Raw genomic sequence first — 19,241 nt, forward strand, 5'->3', positions numbered from 1 at the left:
GATAAGACATAGGGAAGAGAAAACCAGGATAAGGATTACAGGGAGGAAGGGCTGATTATTTTTCAAGGTTCAATATACAAAGCCCTGCATGAGTTGAAAGAAGAGGAAATACTTCCATTCTTTTGTGTGTTTGTTCATTCATTCATGCATTTAATATCTATGTTTCCAGCAGTAGGCTCTATGCATTTGGTGAGGAGACAGCATCTGAGCCTCAAATTTTGCTTTTAGAGCCAAAGTCTTATACTGGCTGGAAAGGAAAAGACCAGGAATTCGAGAGGGGAGAGAGAGGGAGAAGAGGAGAGAAGAGGGAAAAGGAGGGGAGGGGAGGGGAGTGAGAAGTATGGAGCAGAGGAAGGAAGCCAGCCCTTCTGCACTTCCTCCCCTCCCTCTCTTCCACAATAGCAATGTGGGAAGGAAGATGTGCTCTGCCCAGGGGGAGAGCATTCTCTTTTATTTCTTATTTTTTTCAACTTACTAGTATTCTAGTGTAGAACTGTCTATATATCATATAAACTAGTACAAAGATAAGCTCTAAAACTGATCCAGGACCTAGGGCAGCATTTTTACAGTATAATCCCAGAACTCCATAAATCAGAATAACTTTCTGTAGTGGGTCGAACTTAGTCCCATCAAGAAGATATGTCCAAGTCCTAACCCCCAGTATCAGTGAATGTGATCTTATTTGGAAATAGCATCTTAGCAGATGAAATTAAATTAAGGATCTCCAGATGAAAGCCTCCTATATTTAGGACGAGTTCTAAATCCAATTACTGGTATCCGTATAAGAGAAGGAAGAGGGATATTTGAGACACACCTCAGAGGCAAAGGCCATGTGAAGGTGAAGGCAGAGACTGAAGTGATGCAGCCACAAGCCAAGGAATGCCTGGAGCCCACAGAAGCTGGAAGAGGCAAGGAAGGATTCTTCCTTATGTGCCTTTGAGGGAACCCTCATCTACTGACACCTTCAGTTTTGGCCTCCAGAACTGTGAGAGAAAAATTCCTTTTGTTTTCAGACACCAAGTTTTTGGTAATTTGTTAGGGCAGCCCTAGGAAACTATATGCCTTGATGAAAAGGCAAATACTTAGACCCTACCCCAGACTACTGAACGAGAACCATTAGCAGCAGGCCCAGGAATCTGCATTCTTACGAACCCTTCTAAAAGTTGGTATATAAAGCTTGATGGCTGCTGATAAAGAACAATGGAGTGTGGCTTCTGTCTTTCAGGACTGAAGTGGCCCAATATTTCAAGTTTTTTTCTTTTAATGAAAAAGGAAATCCCATAGGCTGCCTGCCATTTTCTTAGCACAGAACCTAAAATTATTAGGCAGAAGTATGAGATACCCAGATTACTAGTTATTGGAGACATAATTACTTAAGCCCTGACTGTGCAGCAACTGGAGCCACAAGCCTGGAGACCTGGTGGTCGGTCTGATTGTGGGAAACCTCTCAATTGTGTGTGCAGAAACTAATGAGGGAGGTGAGCTGAACGGTCATGGGTGGGTACTGGCAGGTAAACAGAAACCAAGCTGGAGAGGTAATGGAGAATCTGGGAAGCACTGATAACGAACACGACTAACACTTGATGTGGATAAAAGCTGACAGGTGAAGGCGGAAGGACCAAGCTACTGAGCTCTGTAAACGATATTTTCCACGCCTTTGAACGTAGGCAAGTAGGAACAGCTGAAATGTGAGAGTTAGAGAAAACAATGGTTAGGTAAACTGATCAGTACCTTTGGATGACCCGGGCAAATGACTCTAAATTTTGGTGTTGCCCCCATGCTATCTATATATTTATGCCTTCAAACAGGTATTGTCTTCTATGTGGTGGTACAGAGTTAGGTATGGTGATGAATACCAAGAGGAAAGAACCACACCCTCGAGGAGACGTGGGAAAGATGGACATGTAAGAAGGAGTTTCAGGAGTACAAAGGAGGAGGAAGTGTTTCTCAGGGTGCCAGGAAGGCTTCAGCAAGGAGTGGCAGCTGAGCTGAGTCCGAAGGTCAAGACAGGCATTCATCAAATGGGGAAAGGAAGGGAGCATGAGCTGTGAGAGCATGACTACTCATATTTATTGAGCTCATACTTTGGGCCAGGCTCTAGTCTAAGTTCTTACCTGTATTAATGCATGTAATCCTCGCCTGTGAGGTTGGTACAAGTGCTATTCTCATCCTATGACTGGGGAAACTGAAGCACCAAGAAGCTAAGTGACTTGCCCCAAATCATCCAACTGACAGATGGTGGAGCCAGGATTTGAGCCCTAAGGTTTTGTTCCAGAGGCTTCCACCTAAACACTCCATGCTGCCCCCTGCTGGTGGGACTGGAGTACAGGTGGAGAACAGCAGACAGGGCAGGAGCTAGAAGGAATCTGGAGGCTGGTGCTCAACTGGGACAGGGTGTCTGCTGCATGGTAAGAAGGCTGGGTTTCACTCTGCAGGTAGTGTGGAGACACTGAAGGCTCGTAAGTAAAATAAAACAAAATAAAACCCCATCAGGCTTTTGGAAGATAACTTTGGTGGAAGACTATTTTGGGGTGGGAGTGAAGAGAGAAAGTACAGGGACGGCAGTAGGTAAGGAGGTGTCCCTCTAAGGAGAGCTGAAGCAAGTCTTAACCAAGCCAACAGCACTGAGGACAGAGGGGAGGGGGTATTTCTGAGAAACAGATAGAATCTGCCTTTGATTTTAAATATTGCATTTAGTTCTCAAAAAGTCAAATTAGGGGGGATGAGGAAGAAAGAAGGGTCAGTTCTGTAGGTTCTAACTTGGTGACTTGGTAAATTGGTGCCAGTGGCGCGGGGGGTGGGGGAAGGAAATACAAAAAGGGGAGGAGTTAGTTTATTTGAGAGCAGGAGGAAAGTGGAGTATAATTTAGAGTTATATTGCAAAGAGCATTAGATTCTCAGCTAAGCTTACTTGGTTGAATTAGAAAATTGTGCTAGCCAGGCCATGTTGTTTCCATTTTCTATTTTCTTCATATTATGATGGTTTGACATCTTAAAAACCTTTCTGGCTGGGGGGAGACTGCCCCTCTTGGTGCTAGACAATTGTTAGAGATAGCAGAGGACTCAGCTGGGAGCATGCCTTTGATTTACAAACCAACCAACCCAGAGCCATACCTCCTCTAACTGGCCTGCACACCCCTGAGGACAAAATTCCTTTGCCTTAATTATCCCAGGGCTGGGTGCTAGGCAGCTAAGGACCACCTCTATAGCCTGGAGCCCGCTGAAATTATTAAACTAGCCAACTGTAGACTGTGTACCCTTCCCTGCTTTGTCTTTCCCACAGAAACTCCAGTAAAGGCTGTGGCCCAGGTTCTCCCCTCACTCCTGCCCCTTCTGCCTCTTGACCAGCACTGGTGTTTTCCCATGTGGCCCCGCACGGGGTGCCGTGCCTCCCATTTCTAGGACCTGTGGGTATAATAAACTTGTTTTCCTGAGCCTTTCCTTGTCTCCTCTTGTGGCTGCACCTGACTGATCATCACCTGAAAGAATAAAAAACAGGCAAATTCACCAACTCTGACGCCACAGACTGCGCTATTATCCTCGAGGGGAGAGATAGAAGAATATAGTTACCTCATTGCAAATCCATCTCTCCTCATGGAAAAACAGTTCTAGGCAGAGATAGTATGTAATCCTCATATATTGAAAGCATTTTTTTAGACTATCAACTTTAATTTTGATAAAATAATTTAGCTCCAAAGGGTTTGAGTTTAATTTTGTCCATTATTTGGCATCTAGTTAGCATTTATGTGCACGAGTTGAACCCAGCACTTGAAAAGAAGGAGGCAACTCTCTGACAGGGAAACTGGTAAGACTCAAAACCGAAAAAAAGGAGGTTGAGATAACCCAACATATTGTCTGTGAATGAATGGGGAGGAGGCCTGGGAGCCACCAAAGGCCAAGCAAGGCCCTTCGAGAGTGTGGGGCAGTGTAGGGGAGTGGTAATCAGTACTCAGATAGACCAGGGCTTCTCAGCCTTAGCACTACTGTCATTCTTGAGCCAGATCGTTCCCTGTGGGGCTGTCCTGTGCAGTGAACAATTTTAGTAGCATCCCTGGTCTCTACCCTCTAGATGCCAGAAGCAGCCCCACCCCCAAACCAGAGTTGTGAGGAGCAGAGATATCTCCAGATGTTGCCAGCTGTGCCAAGGGGAGGGCGCAAAATCCTCCCCCTTTGAGAACCACAGAGAGAGACTTAGATTGGATTCCACTTTCTGCTACTTATTAGCTGTGTGACTTCAACATGCTAGTCAGCCTCTCCAGCTTCAATATCCTCATTCCTAAAATAAAGAACGCAAGGGGCATAAGTGATTTTGTCTGCCAAGGACCCTCTCCTCTAACTGGTCTTCCTTCCACTCCTACCATTTCGTCCCAGTTGGGGTGATCACATTCTTACCATCTACAGCCATTGCTGATTAATCCCAGAATGGGCAGCCAACTTAAGCTGGGCCCATCTGAGCCCTTCTCTGGGATTTTTTTTTTTTTTTTTTTTTTTTACTAAAACCAAGAAAGATCTGAAGTCAGGGAGCCTGATTCCTCCAGCTCTGTTTTTTTTCTTTCTCCAGATTGCTTTGGCCATTCAGGGTCTTTTGTGTTTCCATACAAATTGTGAAATTTTTTGTTCTAGTTCTGTGAAAAATGCCATTGGTAGTTTGATAGGGATTGCATTGAATCTGTAGATAGCTTTGGGTAGTATAGTCATTTTCTCAACATTGCTTCTTCCAATCCAAGAACATGGTATATTTCTCCATCTGTTTGTATCATCTTTAATTTCTTTCACCAGTGTCTTGTAGTTTTTTGCATACAGGTCTTTTGTCTCCTTAGGTAGGTTTATTCCTAGGTATTTTATTCTTTTTGTTGCAATAGTAAATGGGAGTGTTTCCTTAACTTCTCTTTCAGATTTTTCATCATTAGTGTATAGGAATGCAAGAGATTTCTGTGCATTAATTTTGTATCCTGCTACTTTACCAAATTCATTGATTAGCTCTAGTAGTTTTCTGGTGGCATCTTTAGGATTCTCTATGTATAGTATCATGTCATCTGCAGACAGTGACAGTTTTACTTCTTTTCCAATTTGGATTCCTTTTATTTCTTTTTCTTCCCTGATTGCTGTGGCTAAAACTTCCAAAACTATGTTGAATAATAGTGGTCAGAGTGGGCAACCTTGTCTTGTTCCTGATTTCAGAGGAAATGGTTTCAGTTTTTCACCTATGAGAATGAATGATGGTGGCTGTGGGTTGGTGATACATGGCCTTCATTATGTTGCGGTAAGTTCCCTCTATGCCTACTTTCTGGAGAGTTTTTATCATAAGTGGGTGTTGAATATTGTTGAAAGCTTTTTCTGCATCTATTGAGATTATCATATGGTTTTTATCTTTCAATTTGTTAATATGGACAGGACAGGAATAAAGACACAGACATGGAGAATGGACTTGAGGACACGGGGAGGGGGAAGGGTAAGCTGGGACGAAGTGAGAGAGTGGCATTGACATATATACACTACCAAATGTAAAATAGCTAGCTAGTGGGAAGCAGCTGCATAGCACAGGAAGATCAGCTCGGTGCTTTGTGACTACCTAGAGGGGTGGGATAGGGAGGCTGGGAGGGAGATGCAAGACGGAGGGTATATGGGGATATATGTATACATATAGCTGATTCACTTTATTATACAGCAGAAACTAACACAACATTGTAAAGCAATTATACTCCAATAAAGATGTTAAATAAAACAAATAAAAATAAAAATAAAAAACCAAGAGAGTTAGTCCCTCTCTGGTGGAAGAAAGCCAAAGAGTTTAATGAAACTCCTAAACAACTGGAAGTCACGTAGTGCACAGAAGAGGCCAGTTTGCAGAAAGAGAGAAGCAAGAGACAATGAGAAGGCAAAGAGGAGCCTTCCCAAGCTCCCCACACTTTCCTCAGCCAGTGTGACTTTCGCTTATGACACCCCAAGAATTTTCATCAATAAAAAAATATTAGTGCCCGTCTCATAAGGTTGTCTTGAAGATGGTCTGTGATGATACAAAGTATTTAGTACAGAGCCTGGCCTGGTCTGTGTTCTGCAAATAGTCATTGTCATGGTTAAGATCATCAGTACCATTCTTATTCTTGTGAACTTGGCATTCCAGAAACTGAACAGCCCGTAGTTCCAACTGTGCTATTCCACACCTGTGTACCTTGTACCGGGCATACCTCTCCTGTTCCCCACCTTCCTAATCTACTGCTATGCTATCTACAAAACCTTCCCGAGGCCCCTCTCTGAAGACTTCCTAAGCCATTCAGACAGAGTCAGTCACTTCCCTCTTCACAGTCCCTTTTTCTCTCTCAACTGTTCAGATCATACTGACGTAGGTATCTAGTTAACTGGCTGTCTCCCCACCTGACTGCAGGGAACCCCATACTTCTCTTCTTTGCTTTAATCCTCAGCATCCAGCATGGCACTTGGCCCCGAAGGGTCCTCCATCAGTGTTTTGTACACTGAGGAGAAGAGGACCTGCAGAGTCAGGAAGACAGGCCCGCTGAAAGCTCCTCAATCTTCATGTTCCCTGCCTGACATTAAAAAAAGAAAAGCACTAACAGATGGGGAATCATGTGCTTGGAGTCTAGTAAAAGTGGCGCCCAAAGAGCCAGGAAGCCTGCTTCCAGCTCTGTGCAAAGACCGGTAGTAGATGTGAAGCCTGCGAGATATGACCAGTAGGAACGGTGAGCTTAGAACATGTCTGTCAGTGTGTGAGAAGACCTAGCACCACCTCTAGCCAAGAAAGGCCCTTTCTCCTGCTTCTCCCACTCTGGCTCTCAGCCTCTGTGATGTAAATGTCCACATCCTCACCGTTACTCAATGGGAGAGAAGTCCCAGCAAGACTGTGTGCACCCGGCTGGCACTGCCTGGTGGCATTAAGGCCATGCAACTCACTTGCCTCACTCTGACTCCATGCCCAGCAAGGATGCTCCCAGGGAGAGTGTCCATATGGGGCAGGGAACACACTGTCCAGCTGACACGAATTTTTAAGTGTTGCTTGAAGTTCAACATACCTGGCATGCCCAGAGCTCCTTTCCAAAGGAAAGCTGTGCCAAGTTAATATGGTGGCACATGGTTTGTGCCACGTGTTTGACTTAAACCAGCTGCCTTGGCCTCTAGTAATTGAATCGATTACCAATGTCCCAACAAAGACACCCACTTATAGGCATCAGGTTGGCCAATCACTTATGAGATGGCTCACTTGAAACTCCGCCCAGTGCAAAAACTCGATATAGAATGGTGACGATGCCTACGGATCAACCTTTGTCTTGGCGTGAAGACACAATGAACAGAGGGAAGTTTGTCCTGCATCCCTGCATGCGGAGAGCAAACTGTTCCTGTTCTCTCCAGGTCTGCAGGATGCGGTGGTCAGGGAAGTACTTGATCCATGACAGCATGTGTCCTTAGCACAATTTTGTGGTCTTCCTCTCTGCATGTTTAGCCTAACATTAAATTCTCATCACCTCAGGGCATCTGGCCTTACATTTTCCATGCACCTAAAAGAGCCTAATGCGCAGCTTGGAAATTATATTTTAGAGAGTGACTAACGCTAATCGATTTTGCTGAGCCTGATTGACCCTGGATCCTGAGAAAACTGAAGACTAGATTCTAGGTCATGGCAAGTCCTTGCCTCTGTAGCTCAGCTGTCTCTAACTTCAGTTATATTTACTAGATTTGAAATATTGTCACGTGGTAATGAAGCCACAAATTTCTATTCCTCAGCTTTTAGTAAGACACAGGAAATGGGCATCCCTCCTCTACTCTGGCTAAAGAGCTATTTGGAATCTGCTTTACTTAATTCTTTCATTGAACTTCAAACTCATGTCTTTTGGAGTCTGGGAGCAATAGAAGGTGGCTGCCCTGGGGAAAGGGAGAAAAGGGTGAGAAGAGAAAAGGACATGTGTGTTTGGATGAAAAGGAGCATCTAATATCATGGACCAAATAAACAGAAATGCAAACGCACAAGTGGGAGCGCCCCTGCAAAGAAGCAGAAAAACAGAAAATGCAAAAATGCCCCACTAAACAAGTTCTCACATTTGTTTAGTCCTTCACAATTTACCAAGCACCTCCATGTGCACTATCTCATTTAGTCCTCCAAGCGTCTCTGTGAGCTTTAGTTTATATTTTACACAAAGAAAGTGGAGATCTGAGAGGTTTTTCAAGGTCACACGACAGAGATAGAATTTGAACCAGTTGGAAGCCCAGCAAGTTTATTGGATGGATGATTACCATTCATTTACTGTATGGAGGTTAAGAGCGCAAGATTTGCAGTCAAGCAGAACCGTTTTCAACTACAGCTTCTCCATGTCTCAGCTAGCCATAGGACCATGGCAAGTCACTGACTTCTCTGAGTCTCACTGTCCTCAGCTGTAAAATAGGGATAACAATGCTCCATACCCTATGCTGTTGTTGAAAGTAAAAAATGAGATAGTGTATTGAAAGTGTTTAATGCTGCGCTAGAACACAGTTAAGCACACAGTAAATGTGCCTTTTCCACCTTCATGTTGTTGTAATTATTATTTTAGTAGGAGCAGTAGTAGATACCGAAGTATGTCTCGCCCCAAACTCTGTGTTTATTCTACTGTAACACACTGCATTGATTTTTTTTCTCTCCCTTTTTCACATATATCTTTTTCTTTCCTTCTCTTCAACACAGTTTTTCTTCACCTTCCTTCCTATCACACATCCATAAAGCCTCTGGCTTTCAATAAACACACACATACTTGGCTTACTACCTATCTGTTTGTCCCAGTCTTTCTCACTCGCATTTACTAAGCACCCCAGGACCCAGAGCTGGGATAGGAAGCCCAGCCATCGTCCTTTGCACGAGTCATCCTTTGGAGGAGAGCTTAGCCTTCCAAACACATGTTTGATTGTTTTTGGTTTGCATGTTCCTGCACCAAGAAAACGGATTTGAGGGTCTCCAGTAGTTAAGCTAATTCAATATAATTTTCCATTTTCGGTGTTTTAGCTGGGATAGAGGTTTCAGGAAGGAGAGAGAGAAAGCTGGGTTAGGTGTATCCAGCTCAACTCCCATGTGCTGCCTTTTACTTCTGATTTAATTTCCTGGATAAAGTGCCCTTTCTGGCAACAAGATGAACATCTTCATCTAGAAGTTTGGCTCCCTGGCATATAAAGACTTTTATAACCCCAGTGCTTATCTCTCTCCACCCCAGGCTCCCAGCCCCTGGTAGGGTACAGTGGCAGGCATTGTGTGCTCAACAAGGTTTCACACCCATTGGGAATCTGAAACACAGACACTATTTACCCTGCAAAGACATTTCTGCAGACCTGCAGGGCCAATGCCAAGGTGGTTGCCTCACATCTGCCCCCACTGGGCTGCGAGAAAGACATCCTTACCCAACCTCACTATTCAAACTCCTGAAATAAGACAGGTAGAAACCATTGGTTGGGCAGAAGGCTGATTTCCAGAGCTTCGGGCTGTGCTGGCATCTTTTAAGAAGTGGATTCTGAGAAACCTTTCTTCTATGGTCATTTCTATTTTTAGGACAGTTCCATACCCCGGGAGCCTCTGTTATCCTTCCTTCCTTGAAGAGGCAACTGAAGAGTTTTCCACTGACTTGTCAAATGTTCTCCTTATAGTATTTATTTGTTTGGATTTATGCAACAGAGGTTTAGTTTTGACTCCCCCCCCCCCCCCCCCCCCCCCCCCGCCCCAAGCACATGCAGGTTAGGACAGGAGTGCTAAAAATATTCATAGTTGTAACCAAAAGCATTCAATAGACTTGATTATTTGCACATATACATAAAAAGCAAATTGGCCATTGCCTCTGCCTCTAGGCTCTTATTTACCTTAATGTGGACAACTTTGTAGAAGGTCTTGTAACAAACCAAACGAGCCATCGAAAGTGAGCCATTCATTTTAGCTATGAACTTGGATGAACTTTGTTCTGTTGCTTGATATGAATCAGAGCCCAGGAAACTTAGAAATAGCGTTATTCTGTCCTTGGAAATAAAGCACCCAGTTTCCCTTGGGGTCAAAGGTTTTGGTCACCCACAAATACACAGTCAAATAATTTTCAATAAATGCACCAAAGCCATTCAAGGGGGAAATAAAAGTCTTTCCAACAGTTGCTGCTAGAACAATCAGATATTCCCATAAGAAAAAAATAGAACCTCAACCCCTACCTCAGTGCTATCCACAAAAATTAATTTGAGGTGGGTCATTGACCTAAAAGGAAAAGCTTAAACTGTAAAAGCTTTAGAGGAAAATATCTCCAAAACTCAGGATTCTTAGTTCACAGAAAGTAATAACCATGAAAAAATTTTAATACATTTCATCAAATTAAAGTTCCATGAGTACATGAGTTTTTGCTCATGGAAAGGCAATGTTAAGAAAATTAATAGGCAAACAACAGATTGGAAGGAAACACAACACATATATTTGTCAAAGGACCTGCACCCAAAGTATATAAAGAACTCCTAAAATTCAATAATAAAAAAGACAAACAAACCGATTTTAAAATGGGCAAGGAACTTGAACAGACACTTTGCACAGAAAGATGTACAAATGACTAATAAGCACATGAAAAAGTGCTTAACATCACTTGTCATCATGAAAATTCAAATTAAAAGCACAATGAGACATCCACACACTTCAATGGCTAAAATACTTTAAAACTGACACCACCAAATGTTGGTGAGAATCCAGAGCAACAAGAATTCTCAACTGCTGCTGGAAATGTAGAATAAGTCACCTACTTCAGGAAGGTGTTTGGCAGTTTCTCAGAAAGTAAAACATGTATCTACCCAATGAAACCAATTCCACTCCTATTTGTTTATCCAAGAGAAATGAAAACACATTCACAAACTGTCAATTTCCTTTCTCCATATCTTTACCCATGTCATTCCCTTCTGGAATTCCCTTTTTCCTATCCCATCCCTGATTTCTGCATGTACAAATACTATGCAGTCTTAATGTCCTGTTTTGAGGAAGCTTGCTGGTTCCCTTCCCTTCTCTTTATCCTCCAGACTTCTCCTGTACTCTTCCTGTGTTTCTCATAGAACATCACTTTTCACATTGGTTACATATGGCATATCACCAGCCAGCCTCTAAGCTCCTATCCGACCTGATCCCTCTGGTCTGATTTATCTTTGCACAGCACTCAGAGCTTTACACAAGTTGTTTTGAACTAGTACCGAATGAATGACTGAGTGGACACATATTCATCCAATGACACGCTGGACTTACGGTCAGAAGATCTTGGTCCAAATGCTGGCTCTGTCCAATGATGTTGGATAAATTCTCTGATCTTATTTGCCTTTATTTAAGATAAAATAACTCAATGACTGTGGTAGACTCTTACTTTGGGGGCCTCCCAATGAAGTATGCCACCCAACTTCCATGCCCTTGTATAGTCCCTTCACACACTAACTCAAGGCTTGGCCACGTGTCTTGCTTTGACCAATGGAACATTAGCAAGAAAAGTCCTGATGAGCTCTGCACATTGGGGCTTATCTTAGATGGCTGGCTCTTGGCAGCCCTGAGCTGCCACGTAAGATGTCAGACTACACTGCTGGAGAGACCACACAAAGAGACCATGTAAGGAGGCCACATGAAAGTAGAGAAACCTTGACACTCCATGGACAGGAAGAGAAGGCTGGCCATCTCAGAGTCCCAGCTGAGCCTAGGCCAGATTGCAAGATGATGAGAGAAAATAAAATGGTTGTTCTTTTAAGCCAGTAGGTTTTTGAGTGATTTGTTTGGAGATGTCACTTCCATCTATCCATTTTTGCTCATTTAACACAATCTTATAAGGCGCATATATGCCAGGCCCGAAACTAAACTTCCTTGAGGGTTAGATATGTCTTATTCATCTTTTTCTCCCCAGTTCCAGCATAGTCCCTGGCATACAGTTGGTGCTCAATAAATGTATGTGGCATTAGCTAAAAGTCTGATGTTTTTGGAATTTGGTTGAAATCTGAAATATTACAGCACCGTCTCACTTAGAACGGTACCTTATCTTTCGTCATAATTTTCTAGTGAGGAGAAATGTAGAGGTCACTTGATCATATGCCTTTTACGAGGAAACTGCAGCTCAAAGAGGGAAAGGCACTTGCCAGAAGTCACCCTGCCAGGGGCACCCTGCACCTGGTCTCCTGGCTTCCAGATGCCATCGGGGGCTCCAGGGAAGAGCCAATGAGACTCCAGCGTATCCCACCTCAGAGGCAATCTTTACAGAGGCCTTTCTGCCTCATTGAAAGAATATTTTCTTTAATTTGTGCCCATTCCTTCTTTCGGTCCCTTCCCCAGATGATGGTACCCTAATCTTAGCGAGGAGACGTAGGCGGGGTGGAAGACCCCGATGCCTGCTGCGAGCTCTCCAAGCCTGGATGCCAGCGCTCCCACCCAACCTACACCCGGTTGCACGCAGTGCTCAGCGACCACCAGCGCCCTGCGAACAAACTGGCAAAGCTGCAGCCGCTGCGATGGTCCTGAACGCCTATACCACTTTAAGGGAAACTTTACAAAATTATTTTAATTACCGTGCAGATCTCGTAACCCAGGCACAGTCATATGTTCTCTCCTAGAGCAAATACTCCTGAAATACCATTCCTTGTGTCTCTCTCCTGTCCTCACTCAACTTCAGGCCAAAGTTTATCCCTATGAATACACCCTTCAAAGCGTGGGAAACAGTTCACAAAGAGTCTCTGTCGTCCCCCTCTCTGTTTTTTGTAACTCATTAGAACTTCTAGCAAGTGCGGGGCAAGAGAGGGTGCTAAGCTTGGCTGGCGCCGGGAGAAATATTTAGAAGGGTATTTTCAAGTCGATCTAAACCAATCATTGTCGAACTTGGCTGATCCTTAAAACCACTCCGGGAGCTTTAAAAACTAATGTTGCCTGGATGTCAGCCCAGAGGTCTGATTTAATTGATCTAGGATGCGGCCTGGGCATCTGAATTTTTTTTTTTTTAACTCCCTAGATTATTCCCAGGTTGAAAACTACTGAGATAAATTTCTCATTCCTCTTCTTACTCTGAAAAAGTTAGATTATCAGCCCGGGTCGGTGGCCCAGGGGACCTGACGCCCTAACGCCTGTCTCTTTGCAGCCCGCCAGAGCCGCACGGTCCCAGAAAATTGGCGCGCGCGACGACGCTAAACACGCAACGGCGGGCGGGCGGGCCCGCGTGGGGCCCCGCCCCCGCACGCCTATCGGCGCGCGGTGCGGGCCCTGACGTCACTCTTGTCAGGCCGCGGCACATGGGCGGCCGGATGCGCTGAGCCCGGCGCTGCGGGGCAGCGGAGCGCGGGGGAGCAGCGGCCGCCGGCTCGGGGAGGGGGGTGGGGTCGGACGGCCCGCGGCCTCTGAGCTCGCGCGACGCGGCCGGGCGGTGCGGTGCCTTTCGCCCTCTGCAGCCGTCTGCATATTTTTTCTTTCTTTTTCGCAATTTTGAACATTTAACAAGACGAGGGGTTCGAGGCAAGTGAGAGCATCCTGCACGTCGTGGAGGAGCCCGTGGGCACTTGGCGCACTCTCTGGGGACTGCACTGGGAACCCGAAAGTTTTTTGTTTTTATATTTTTACGCAGATGTATTTATAAAGACATAAGTAATTTTTTTTTCTTCCCTGTCTCCACCGCCTTGAAAGCGAGAACTTTTGGCAAAGGACGGAGGAAAAAGCTCAGCAACATTTTGGGAGGAGGTTGGGGTTGTTTTTGTTTTTTTAAGAAAAAAAAAATTTGAGTGCATCGCGATGGAGAAAATGTCCCGACCGCTCCCACTGAATCCCACCTTTATCCCGCCTCCCTACGGCGTGCTCAGGTCCTTGCTGGAGAACCCGCTGAAGCTCCCCCTTCATCACGAAGACGGTGAGCGCTGCCCTCCTGGCTGCCCCGCTCTGGGAAGGAACAACGCTTCCGGGGCCCCCTCCTGGGCCGGGCACCCCCGCTGGAGCATCCATACCCCTCCATCCCTGCCCCCGGCACCCCAGCCTTGCTTTGATGAAATCGAGGAGCTCACCTATCGCCCCACCCCTCCTCCTCAAAAAGGGGAGGGGACCCCCTCGCTGAGCAACGTTTAAAATAGCTTTGGGGACCCGGCCGGGCCTTCCCGGGTCCCGCTCGGGCGGCGCAGGTGGGAGATAGAACTTGACAGGTCAGTGTTCCCTAGATTGAGGTTCACCCGCACACAGAGTGAAACCGCCTGCAGGCAGGCAGAGAGCAGCGCGGGCTGGGGAGAGAAACCACAGGGCCGGCTTCCACGCGGGTGGGGGCTCGAGTCGGGGGTCCCACTGCGGAGCCTGTGTATTGGGATCCTGCTTATCGCTGCTGTTAGTTGTTAAGTGTTTGGAACTCCCGAGGTGAGAGCGGAGACGCCTGTTCTCCCGGGCTGGGTGCTTCAGAAAGGGGGGTGGGGGGTGCTGGGGTTGGCTGGGGGAGTGGTCTCTGGGCGGGATGCCGCGCACGCCCCCAGCGCTGCCACCTTCCGAGTGCACTTTTCCTGGTGGGAGGGGAGAGCGGAGCAGGCTCACGTGTAACCGCGCAGGAGCCTTCTCTGGCTTGAGCCTTTTCTTGGTAAGTCCCAAACCTTCCCCAGGCAACCTTGGTTGGAGCGGGCCAGGAGGGGTCGTGCGAGGAGGCGCCGAATCCAGCTGGTGCCGCCAGGGATTTGTCGTTTGGGTTTCATGCCTTCGGTATCACAGTAGCAGATATGAACCGTGCGGTGAACCGTGCGGCTCAGAGTGTAAAGTCTTGAAAGATCATTTGGTTACAAGTAGCCCGGGATTACTCGCATCTTCTTTCCTAGGGCAACCTGTTGCATTACAAGAGTTGAGGGGTTTGGTTCACCGTCTGCAGAACATAGCTTCCCTCTTAACTCCCCTTTAAGGAGGAGCACTTGGGAGGAAGGTGCTGCCTGCAGCCTTTTGCATCTGTGGGTGTTTTAAAGTCAGATTCTTGGGAGATGAGACCATAGAGGATTAGAATGAATGGCGGTGGAGACTGTGTTTCTGTGAGGAAGAAGCTCAGAAGCCAAATTGCTTAATCCCAGATGCCACCTGCACCTGGGACTTGTCCCAGATGCCACCTGCACTAGACTTGTCCAAATCCAGAGCGCTGGTTAAAGACCTAATGGGGTGAGTGATACTTCCAGGTAGAAAGCAGCTGCACACCTCCATCACAGGTATACAGGGGAACCACCTTTTCTGATATTTGTGCTTTTGACAGGTTGCATACGTGTATAATTTTTGAGTTGGATCATACTTCAGTGTTTGGGGAAGAGGAGGAAGAAAACACTTTGTATTTAAAACCAAACCAAAACAAAAAACTCCTTTTGTAAAATACAACGTACCTCAGTGGCTTTAGAAACAAACACATGTGGGCTAGGCAGTTCTCAGCTTTCCTCTCTGCAATGTGAGGCATTGGTCAAGCTCCTGTTAAGTCTCAGAGCCTCCATTACTTCACTGTGAATGGGGATCGTCGCTACTTGCAAGTTTATTATGAGATTTTTTGGGGGAAAAATATATGGAAAGAACCAGGGATGTTAGTAGGTGCTCAGTACATGGTATCAAAGAAGGGTGGAGAGTCCCTGCTTTACCAAAATTAGAATTATGAATGCACTGGCTTTCTAAATCTGAATGACCTCATATTGTTACTGTAATGAATTTTCTGGAGGATAAATCATGCCTGGTTATTGGCTGTTTTCTTAAAAATCACAGCAGTTGTATGTAATTGCAGGTGTTATTTTACCACTGTAGATTTAAATTATTGTCTCCTCAAATAATGCACTGAATCCTGTGCTGTCTTGTTTATATCCCAGATCAGTCTCTAGCCCTGTCCCGAGGACTAGTGCTTTCTCTCCAAAGTAAATAGGAAGATGTTGAAAAACAGGCAGAGATCCATGTCCTGCCTGAACTTTTAACTCTAGATCCACAAGAACCAGCAGCTAGAGGAGAACCCCGGCATTTGTGGGAAGTAGTTTTGTAGCAGAAGCCAGGAGGAGTGATTAAAAAAGCAAGACTTATTCAGTTTCTTTTTTAAACTCCAATTTCCTCCCCCCCCTTTTTGCAGCATTTAGTAAAGATAAAGACAAGGAAAAGAAGCTGGATGATGAGAGTAATAGCCCGACGGTCCCCCAGTCAGCATTCTTGGGACCCACCTTATGGGACAAAACCCTTCCCTATGACGGAGATACTTTCCAGTTGGAATACATGGACCTGGAGGAGTTTTTGTCGGAAAATGGCATTCCCCCCAGCCCGTCTCAGCATGACCACAGCCCTCACCCTCCCGGGCTGCAGCCGGCTTCCTCAGCTGCCCCCTCCGTCATGGACCTCAGCAGTCGGACCTCTGCACCCATTCACCCTGGCATCCCATCCCCAAACTGTATGCAGAGCCCCATCAGACCAGGTAAACTCTCAGAAGGTTCTCCCTTCAGGTGGGGAGGAGGGGGAAGGAGGGAGAGGGTGGGGGTGATATAAACGTCTTCATGATCAGGGGTGCTTTAGCACACTTGAAAAGTGGAGTCTTGTATTTCATTGTAGTGGTTGTCCCACTTCAATGAGCATATCATCTGGAGAGTCAGCTGAAGGCAGATTCTATGGAACCTACCCCCGGAAATTCTGATTTTTCAGGTCTGGATGAGGCCCAGGAATATGCATTTTTAACCGGCTCCCTGGGAGATTCTAATGCAGCTGATCCAAAGACTGCAGTTTAAGAAATATCAACCTACAGTTAATGATTTGGATAATTTAGGCATCCATCTCATCTTCTGTCTCTTTTCCTCATTCCCCAAATACACAGAAAATAGGACCTTGCTGAATGATTTGGGTAGACTGTCTATAAGGCTGTGGTTTACCTATATGCATTGTTCTCTGGCCCAAAGGAAAAAAATGTGAGTCAGGGGTGGGGGACAGATAGCTTTTCCATCCATTTCATCTTGTGTTGTCGTCGATTGAGAAACTAAATCTAAAAGCAGCTCTCATATTAAGCGTGGCTTAGCCTTCTTCAGCATCAGATCCCTTCTCTCTCTTTTCCCTATTCCTATAAACCAAATTGTTCTTATTTTTTTTTTCATTTTCATCTGTTCACCACACGTAATCCACTTTTATCAAAACCCACAAGGCCACAAGGCTGGCTTTAAATGGTGTTGAAATATTACACAAAAACGTTACCTGAAATGACCAGTACTTCAAAACCCACCGCCAAATGCTCAGATATAAACACAAGTTGAGGAAGCTCTGTCTTCGTGCCTTTAGCACCCTGTCGTACAAAATGAACAGGAAGAAAGGCCATTTCACGAGCGCAGGTAACCAGGAACAAAGATGCAGCCAGATAAATTGTCAGGAAGGTCGCTGAGCCGAGGGCCTTAGCTGCGGGGAGGACAGAAAGCAGGACAATGGGAGACTTGTGCTAGAGATCATTCCTGAAGTCTATGTCCTCAACTCGTGTAGAATTTCTGTGACACACAGAGCGAGATTAAAATGAAAGGAAACGGTGCGGAGGAGGAAGAGAACGCCCCTGCCTTGAAATGTTAGTGTTGGAGTTGAAGCTCTCCCATCAAATCTCTCTGTGCTGCCCCTTCTCCAAAACCCACTTTGAATTATAACTTCAAGGCTACTGGCTGGAATGGCTTTAAGTCTTAGCCTCTGACCACCTCAGAAGGCCACAGGAGCTTAGGGAAACACTCCTTTATGTGACCCTGAGCCCCTGTTACTTAGGACATACAGGCTGTTTTCCCAGGAACAGACAACAAAATAAATAACCATTCAGAGTGAGAAAACAACCAGGAGGAAGGGGACAGAGCCCCAGTGAGAAGGCGCAGTTATGCCTCAGTCATCTTCTCTGCAGAATGAGACTGACCACTTCGTAGCCGTGTGACCTTACAAAGTGATGCAGTCTTTCTGGGCCTCAGTTTCCCTTTGTGTAGGAGGGTATAATTTCTATTTGATTGGACTATTGTGAAAATTACAGACAGTATGTATAAAGGGTCAAATGACTAGCACTAGTTATTTTTTAATGAGAGCAGTTACGATCATTATTCTGTGTCAACTTTCATCATTTATTCCAATTTCTGTCTTCTGAAATACCTTCATAAAGTAATTAGGTACAGTATATAACCCTTTATTCTGGAGAGAAATGTCAGGAGATTTTGAGCAGTAGATTTTGGCTTGGGGTATTCTAAGCCTAACACTTATAATCAGTTGACAAGTATTTCTCAGTTTTCTGTCACGTACAGGATATGTGCCATGTTAGAAACTCTGTATTTTTTCCCAAGAGAAATGCAGATATTGGGACCCCACCCTTAGGTTTCTACTGAAAAATCAAGGATTGGGGTTTTGGAGTTTGAAGCTTCCTTAAAAGTCATTTGTCAGGGCTCACAGAGTCAGTATTAATTAATGACTTTCAGAAACTTCTGATGCCCGAATCAGGTTTGCAATCCATAACAAAGGACTGCTGAGTTTCAGTGGCTATCGTTTTGTTAGGTTATGGAATTAAAAGGCACTAGGATCCAAGGGGGCACTGGCATCTAGATATAAGCTCTTCATTTAAACGTCTTTTTTCATAATGGAAACACACTTCAAAATAATACTCTTGAATTCATTTAAACTCAGTGATAGTCCTGACAAAAAAGGAAAAGATGTTAGAGCTCTTCTTAAAATACCAAATGCAGGTAAAATAACACTGCTTTTCTTACAGTGGTGATCATTATAAAGGTGATAATGCAAATTAAAATTCCAGGGAATGTGGAATTGTTGGGTGGTATATCACAAGCAAACCTGAAAAAAGGAGGAAGTTATTGATTATTCTCTGTAATCACAGTGGTGACCAGAATAGAAATACCAAGTTAATCTTGAGGAAAATAAGTCCTCAGAAGGGAAGAGCACAGATGTAACTGTGAACATTCTGGGAATTGTAGAATTTCAGTCTAGAGCAAGATTTCTCCGCTTTGGCACTGTTGACGTTTCAGGTAAGTCTCTGTTGTTAGGACTGTTCTGTGCATTGTAGGATGTTTAAGGGCATCCCTGGCCTCTATCCTCCAGAAGGCAGTAAAACCACCCCCTCCCACAACCTGTGACAAGTAAAAATGTCTCCAGTTACTGCCAAATGTCCCCTGAGGGCAAAATCACCCCCGTTGAGAACTACTGATCTTGACTTTCGATTTGAATGACAAAATCTGGGCTTAATTCGGGGTCCTGTCACACACATGGATGCTTTTTACCTCCTGTAATGCTTTATGGCAAAACTTTTGAGAAGGTCAGGAGACCTTAA

General features: G+C 45.1%; 1 protein-coding gene across 3 annotated transcripts in view; it reads left to right on the plus strand.

The window, feature by feature from the left end:
* Positions 1–12,255: 12,255 nt before the first annotated feature.
* HLF (HLF transcription factor, PAR bZIP family member) overlaps positions 12,256–19,241 on the plus strand; it is a 55,211-nt gene continuing 48,225 nt past the window's right edge. The window contains exons 1-2 of one of the 3 annotated variants that reach the window (XM_082371919.1): positions 12,256–13,844; positions 16,044–16,379. In XM_082371919.1, the coding sequence (XP_082228045.1) occupies positions 13,730–13,844; positions 16,044–16,379 (451 nt within the window). In that variant the 5' untranslated portion in view covers positions 12,256–13,729. The remainder of the gene's footprint in view (positions 13,845–16,043; positions 16,380–19,241) is intronic. The other 2 variants (XM_082371920.1, XM_082371921.1) reach the window with 2 other exon arrangements.

The sequence above is a fragment of the Balaenoptera borealis genome (assembly GCF_965194805.1).
Source record: "Balaenoptera borealis genome assembly, chromosome: 20".
Lineage (NCBI taxonomy): Eukaryota > Metazoa > Chordata > Mammalia > Artiodactyla > Balaenopteridae > Balaenoptera > Balaenoptera borealis.